Raw genomic sequence first — 8,284 nt, 5'->3', positions numbered from 1 at the left:
GTGCTTGACCCATAAGCACCTCTAACCAAGGCCTCAATGGTGTTACTTTTCTGAGATTTAATTTCAATCTTTAGATGGTAAAAGTATCATAAAGATCCCTATATAAGAAGTCAGAGTACATTTTACCATTTTTATTCAAAAATTGAGTACATTAGTTCCCACACATTAGATTAAAGAGCAAATGATCATTTCTATTAAAAAATTCATCTATTTCTGCTGTTAACATTTGGTGTAATTGACAGAATAATTAAAGAATTATACATGGTGTGCTACGTCTATCTCATCCTGACGTATAAAGACTAGTTTTTAACAGTAGAAATAGATAAAATTTTTAACAGAACGCATTGCTCTTTAATCTAACATAAAATAACTAATTCATCTATTTTTTTAAATAGAAGCAAAATATAATTTAATTCCTAATACAAAAAGTCCATCATACTTTTACAATGCATTTGGATCCGACCAAATCTCACTTACAACCTTTGTGGCCCGAGATTTGCCTCTGCAGACGTTTTCTGGAAACAATTATATATCCAAAGGTGTTCAAAACTACTGGCTATGCAGTTTGTAAAGTCTTCTTTATTCCTTTACTTAAAAGAAAGAGCACATGGAACCAACCAACCGCTCACTTCATGGAAATTACCCTGATTCAAAATTACTAATAAGCATATTTGGGTGGAAGCAAGTGATTAACATTTTTCTCAACCACATCGCCTCTCTTGTGGCTATTGGGCATTTGATGCTGGAAATCACTACTAATCTTTTATCATCTCCATTCTTTGTATTTCCTGCGACAAAACTGTCCCTCCTTTTGCCCCAAAGTACAAAACAATAAGAAATGTACCCACCATGCTGAAAATTTTCCAAACCCAACCAAATGAGAACCATGCGGACAGGCTATGAAAAGCAACATTTTTCTTAGCATTATTCACTTTACCTGCCTAAGTGAAGTCGCTCTGCGAAAACAATTGCAGAGAATATTGCGACAACGACAAGCAGTGGAGTAAACATCGCGGAGAAGACTGGTCCTTTGTTAATGATACACCATGTTTGTAAGTAGAAGACGAATTCTGAGAGCACCACTCCCTATAACAAATTTCATTTTTAGCAATCTCATATAAACAAATAATGCTGGAAGCCTTCAATTTCCTATTCATTTTACGTAAGAATGTCCTCTTTTTTTCTTTCTTTCTAAATTACTAGTATTCTATATATCCGGACATTGTTATAAAAGTACGACACTTACCTCAAGTAACAGCCTTTAGAGTTAAAATTAATTTACCATTATGGTTAAAAAGTGCGACGAAGATGAAAAAATATTTATCATTTATGTAAAAATGTCTTTAAGAAATTAAAATGTTAATTTTAGACTTGCTGTTCTAATATAGAAATTTAATTGGACAAAAAATAAGTTTATTTAAAAAAATTTAAAAGCCAAAAGCTAAATTTTTTATTTTTAGTTAAAATTTTGGTTTAAAATCAAATTTTTGTATTGAAAGCTGTATTTTTACCAAATTTTTAAAGTTTGAAATTAATATTTGAATTAAAAAAATAGCCTTAGTTGAATTCTGGATGGAGCACTTACATGATGGTCAAAAGCTGTACATTCCGCCCCAGTCTCCACAGGAGTGGATTTCTTGCAAAAAACCAGGGCAAGAACAGAAGATTGCAACGATGCAATGAAGCACATTAGAGCATTTAGCGATAATTGAGGTGGATATACTTTAGCCTGTGATATGAGGGAGAAATTATTAGCAAAAATAGGAAAAAGAAATGAAGAAAGAATTATCCACGGTATCTACATGAAAATGACATACAGTAATAAATATCTATTGACCTGGAGAATTAGCCATCCACTCCAAGCAAGGTAACTGACTAGAACAAGAGCAGAACCTTTGATCCAACTTTCATTTCCATGCCTACTATACTCACTCTTGGGATTCAGAACCATTTCTGCCATATATGTTTATCAATGGCCTCTCTACAAAGCCTTTCAATTGGAACCCTACTCTCCAAAAGGTACCCGATACCTTTGCTCCACCGCTGCCACTTCTAATCTTCACTTTTTCCATCCTGAATTGGAAACATAAAAAAGAAAAGCAATATTCAGCTGAGATTGGAAGGCCAAAAGGTGAGGATTGATTTAGTCTTTACATATACCTCAGAAAAACTGCCATTAGAAACGTCAAACTAGGGATAACAATGCTCCAAGCAGTGGCTACAGTTGGAGAAGTGTAAACTAAAGCAGCAAAGTACAAATTAAGATGAATAGTAGTCCCTAGAGATGAAAACAAAAATATTTGGCCAAACATGGGCAACGAAAGCGAAGGACGTTCTTTCCTGCTTGCAAAATACAAAACAGGTTCTCCTGAAATTTTTGGTGTTGGATTGACTAGGAATAATAAGAGGCTGAAACTTGTAAGTTTAGCTTACTTTTCAAGTACACAAGCAGGGGAGGGGGGGCTAACAAAAGCATGGCAAGTATATGGCGGTAAACTAGGAAGACAAATTGATTGAGGCGTCTCGCAAGAGCGATTTTAATGAGAATGTTTGATCCACCATAAGCAAATTGAACTACCACCATTGCCATGTAATAACCGAAGTTTTTCATGGTTACAGAAGAAATGGAAACTGGTTTATAGGTATAGGGGATGACGCATTTCAACACTAAGCTTAACTTACTCGAGTAGCCAGTGGAATTCATAATCAGTATTCTATGCCCCCACATTCCAGTCTTTCCCATTTTGTTGGCTATCAAAATCAGGATGCTGATGCTGTCCTAACTCCTAACTACTCATTCAAACAATTTTCTTATTTGGTATTGGATTACCTTTTTAAAATCCATACTTATCCAACTGTCACTACATTTTCGTGTTTCATAAATTACTAATATTTTATAAATTGTTCATTCAATAAAAAGTTATTTTTTAAAAAAAAAAAAAACAAATTTAAACTAGATTTTTCTTCTATTATTAAGTTCAGTGACTTCAACATATGCGTTTGGATTATGTTTTCAATTTATAAAAATTAAAAAAATTCATTATTTTTCAAAATGAATCAAATTAATTGATCAACATATGCCAACAATCTTAAGGATATTTTCATATTGAATGTTGTTCACATTGCTGATGTTCATATTCGTTGTTGTCATTATTGTCATGTTACTACTTGTGTCACGTTTCTATAAAAGTATCACGTATTTGTTCCTGTAAAAGTATTGTGTCTACTTTTATTGTTGTCTTGTTGAACATATTTCAATGACATCAATATTCCTATTGTTCGAAATTCTCATGCAGCAATAATATGTACAGCAAATGGATAAGATTTAATTTTTTAAAAAGCTAGAATTGATATAGTATTGAAAAAAAATTGATTATATATAAAGTATGTTATTTTCATGATTAATTGTTTGAATGAAGCATAAATTCATATCAGTTTATGTTGCATGAATTCATTTATTATGATTGAAAAATTAATGAGCCTTAAATTGAGTAAAATTCTTAATATAATAATTAAATGAAGTTGCTCTAAATTAATGTGGGAGCTTAAAATAAACCAAAGTTTTAATAATGAGATAATTAAATTGTAACTATGATAATTCGATTATGAAAGTTTAATTTATCTATTTTGAATTACATGATATATATATATATATACACACGTGAGAATTACATTTATTTTTAAATATAATTTATGATAAATATATGATTTGAGGCTTAAAATAAAAAGATATTAACTTCGATAAAATAAAAGAAAAAAATAATTTAGAGTAACAAATACATAATTGGCTGCTGAAAATAAATATCATAATTTTGGTATTTGAGTGTCATGTATACCACCTCTTTTTCTTAAGAATCCACATCGTGTTTTATTGACTAACGAGAAACAAATTTCTCTGAAAGAGAAGGTGATAAATAACGGTTTCATTCCACGCATACCTTTATATTCAACTCCTAAGTGAAAGGACAAAAAAAGAGGCCGTCCATCTCTTAAAACCATACACACACATTTGCTTTAAATGAGTTCAAACATCCATTTTTAAAAACCTTAGCCTAACTCATTCCTAATGTTTAAACCAATTTAGATTATATAATTAGGAAAGAAGAGTCGAAGTGAAAGTTTTGTGACAATCATAATGACCAAAATTATATCTTTTCGTGTCCGCCAGACCCAAGGTCCAAATCGATAAAATTTTAATTTAATAATAATACAATTATACTTTGATCCCATAATAATAAAAATTTAATTTAACCTTTTAAATTTATAAATATATAAACTATTAAAAAGATAAAATTACATTTTTACTATCGTAAAAATATATAATTTAATTCTATACTCCGCTCTGCCACTGAGTTCATCTATTATGAGTTCACATATTTCCAACACCGATAAACATGGCATAAGGAAGTTTCTCAAAACCAGCACACAGAAAACACAACGCTTAAAAATGCATCAAGACATAGTTGAAGTACAAAATTCAAACAAAAGATTCAAAATTTTCTCAAGAATAAATAAAGATAACATCCTTGTACTCTGCAGTTGAATTCAAGTCAAAACAAAAACCAAGTTCTCAATAAAGCAGAACTACAACTATGTCTCAAGAGAAAATCCCATCATTCATTCCTCTTCAGCGATTCTTCCCTTCTCACTAACATAGATACCATCAAGGAACTTTCTAATATCCTTGTTCTTCACATGGCATTTCTGTTTCATACCAAGGTCAAACACTTAGATTACGAAAACAAAATATTTAAGTTGTATGTACAGAGCACGCATGTGAAATATTGTGTAACAGGTTCAATGGTTACCTGATTTATCAAAGCTGCTGATCGTGACACAAGTTCAATATCATTACCATCCAAAACAATCTCATCCTTCACCTTCTCAGATCGAACTATGGAAACCCCTTCCAACATATCCACCTTACGCACCTGTTTGTTCACCCACAGAAGATGAGCAGCCAATATTTATATATAATTTCAGGTTATTAGCAGGTATATCTCCAACTCTAGAAACAATAACATGACGACAATTGAGCATGGTGAACAATTGGATTGAAAAAAGTAATGGCTACCCATGTCTACGCATAAGCAAATGAAGTCAGAACAACATGGATTGACAGAAAACAGTTCTTCCTAAGAAATTTATATTCCCTACAATGGAACAGAAAACCATATGAAATAAAAACATACCAAATGCCTTCCTCAAATAAAAAAATAAAATAAAAGAATGAATAGTAACAGTCAGATTCCAATCCAATATAAGCAGAAGAAAGGGTAGAGAAATGACCTTCTTCTCGCCAAGGAAATTACGGATCTCGATGGACTTGTTGGCATTAGTGATGGAGGCATTGATGGGAAAGTGAGCATAGACGAACCTCATTTTGTAACGGTATCCCTTGGTGACGCCGGTGATGAGGTTCTCGACGTGGCTGAGAGCGGTGCGGATGGCGGCGCTAGTCTTCCTGGAGCCGAACCAAGCCTCAAGCCTGAGCTTACGCTTGCCGGTCTCCTCGTCCTTAATGAGATGGAAGTCGAGGTTGAGGTGCTTGAAGTCGCGGATGAGCTTACCCCTGGGACCCTCAACTTCGATAACCTTGGCTTTTATTTTGATGCTAACCCCATTGGGGATGTCCATCGTCTCGGAAGAAAGAATGGTCTTCATCCTGTCTCCCAAGCGGCAGCCTTGGCAGAAATTAAGAAAATCACACTCACTCACCTTACAAAAACCCTAAACCTAAAATGGTATTACTATATATGTACCAACTTCTAACCCAAAAGTTGATTAAGACTTGAATTATGGGCTAAGAGAACAGGGGAGGAAATAAATGAAGATACAATGGCCGATCCAACCCAATATCACCTTTCCACTTCACTACTATTTTTTCTTTTTCTTTCCCATACCAATTAATCCATCTATAATTAATTATATTTTCTCTTATTTGCTACCTAAAATATTTGTTTTCATTATCATACTTAAACTTTACAAATTACTCTAATATATTATATTGCCTCCTTTAATTATTAGTATAATAAGATGAGAGCAAAATTTATTTATTACAATAATTAGACATAAAATAAAAAATAGTTAATACAAATTTAAACTCGAAATTAAAAAGTTGAGTAATAACTTTTATAAAAAATAAGACTTCTTCAAAATAAGTGAAAATTTTTCTTTCCCATTGCTAAAAATAACGGTTTCTCTATTTTACTAAAATGACTTCGGAAAATAATTGTTAGAAAATGACTTTCTTCCTGTAAACATTAATATTTTCTAGTGTTTGGATAAATCTGTACAAAATATTTTTATTGTTTGATAGATTTTTAAAATATTTCATTGAAGTTGTTTTCAATGAAACCAACGTCCATTTGAAATTTTTTATCTTTCATTATTTAATTGCGTTTATTTTATATCTATAAATTTATATTTTACATTGTTTTTGCATATATTAAAAATATTTTGTTAAATTCAGGTTCATTACAATGTCATTTTTTAGCTACATGACTACCAAGTGAATATTTTTATTTAAAATATGCATCAACAAAATTGACAAAAAATTTAACAATGTCAACAATTAGACTTGATTTTCAAACATAAAAAGTAGAGGGACTAAATTCTTGAAAATAAAAGTACAGAGACTAAATTGCAAATTTGTAAAGAGTACATAGACTTATGACATATTTTAACCTTTATACTACAAAGCATTTGTTATTAATTTATTTAAAATTGTAATAAATATTTATTATTAAAATATTAATATTATACATTTGAAGAATATTATTTAAAATTTTATTTTTAAAATTTATTATTAAAATAAAATTAAAATATTAAAATAATTAATTATAATAATTTATTATATGAATAAATATAAATAATTAAATATGTATGTTTAATTAATATTGAAAAATATAATATTTTATATTAATATTTAAATATTTTTAAAATAAAATAAAATTTATTATCAATATAATAATATTAAGCTTGATTTAAGTAATTTTATATAAAAAATAAAATTAACTATAGAGGAGTTCTTTTTCGGAAATGACTTACGCTTTTCAAAAAGGTAAGTCATCTTATTGGAAAAAAAACTTATTTTACGTTGGCCTGTAAGTCATTTTCCGTTGACTAAACTGTTTTATATGAAACAAACACAGGAAAATATAAAAAATATTTTCTGTAAAACCTTTTACATATAAACAAACAGAAGTCATGGAAGTGGTTAAATATTACTAATTGAATTAGTTTATTGCTAACACTTATACTAAAACATGTGTAAAAAATAATACTTCTGCCAAACGTAACATATAGTGTTATTTTTTACAAAGTAATAAAAGTAATCAATGTATGATTGACACGTAGCTGATGGCATGAAATTATTTTTTTGGATTTTAAATCTTCAATTACTTTTACTTTTATTTTTTAATTTAACATAATGAATTTCTTTTATTTTAGGTTTTCAAAATTCTTGTTTTCTTCTTTAATATCAAATTGTTAAGTATAATTGAAAGCACAATTTTCGAACACAATTTTCTTTTAATACTAATGATATTTTTTTGTGGAATTGGGAGTTTTGTGACTACTAAACCATGCTTTTAAGTATGCAATCTCTCTTGAATCGTACCTGAAGTTAATAATTAAAGTAATTCAGCCTCAATGAAAAGTAAAATTTGAGCATTTTATTTAGTGAAATAGAGAAACTCTAAATAACGTAATCATTACCGTCATTAAATTCCACTATATCTATCACTTGTTAGTTATACATTAATTGTTTATGTCCTCTCATAAAAAATAACATCATTATTGTTTTTGGATAATTTATATAATATTCAACAAATTTAAGTACCAGATTAGATAAAATAAAATTTATATACCAAATTTAAAAAAATCAAATTCAAACACCAAATATTATATAAGCCTAAAGAAAATTAATAAAAGTTTACTTAATTTGTTGGTAAGCTTTTATAATTTCCATTATGTATATAGAAGTAATCATTTTTTTTTTCTTTTTGCTGCATAAAGAGAGATGGAAAAATTATAAACTAACTACCCTTTTACACAAGCATCGACCTGTAGAAGGGAGAGGATGCTCATCGGTGGAGTGTGGGGAAGGACAACTCCAAGTGCCAAGTCTTGTTCCAAATTTGCTAGATGGTCCATGCACTTATTTCCTTCTATTAGTTCGTGTCTCATTTCAAGAACCCACCTTTCATTAATCAATTCTAAACAATCTGAAATTGAAGTGCCAAATGAGTGATAGTCATCAAATGGTCTAGTCAAGAAATGT

At 29.9% G+C, this 8,284-nt stretch overlaps 1 protein-coding gene and 1 pseudogene across 1 annotated transcript; both read right to left on the bottom strand.

Moving 5' to 3' along the window:
• Nucleotides 1-736: 736 nt before the first annotated feature.
• LOC108459185 (WAT1-related protein At1g43650-like) lies at nt 737-2,678 on the bottom strand (annotated as a pseudogene).
• A 1,730-nt stretch (nt 2,679-4,408) lies between these two features.
• LOC108460680 (60S ribosomal protein L9-like) lies at nt 4,409-5,781 on the bottom strand. The gene is made up of 3 exons (XM_017760268.2): nt 5,290-5,781; nt 4,809-4,931; nt 4,409-4,704 (listed from the first exon to the last, which is right to left on the bottom strand). Exons 1-3 carry the CDS (start codon nt 5,662-5,664, stop codon nt 4,618-4,620), a joined length of 585 nt encoding a protein of 194 aa, XP_017615757.1. The 5' UTR covers nt 5,665-5,781; the 3' UTR covers nt 4,409-4,617.
• Between the last annotated feature and the right edge of the window lie 2,503 nt (nt 5,782-8,284).

The sequence above is a fragment of the Gossypium arboreum genome, chromosome 8 (genome assembly GCF_025698485.1).
Source record: "Gossypium arboreum isolate Shixiya-1 chromosome 8, ASM2569848v2, whole genome shotgun sequence".
NCBI classification, from domain to species: domain Eukaryota; kingdom Viridiplantae; phylum Streptophyta; class Magnoliopsida; order Malvales; family Malvaceae; genus Gossypium; species Gossypium arboreum.
The sequence above is the reverse complement of the archived record's forward strand: the minus strand, read 5'-3'. Positions and strand labels throughout refer to the sequence as shown.

Excerpts from the sequence above, each read along its gene's own strand:
- LOC108460680 (XM_017760268.2), bottom strand. The coding sequence starts at position 5,664 with ATGAAGACCATTCTTTCTTCCGAGACGATGGACATCCCCAATGGGGTT. Across the intron at positions 4,932-5,289 it reads ATTTCCTTGGCGAGAAGAAG|GTGCGTAAGGTGGATATGTT; the intron begins GTCATTTCTCTA and ends GTGAACAAACAG. Across the intron at positions 4,705-4,808 it reads CAGCAGCTTTGATAAATCAG|AAATGCCATGTGAAGAACAA; the intron begins GTAACCATTGAA and ends GGTATGAAACAG.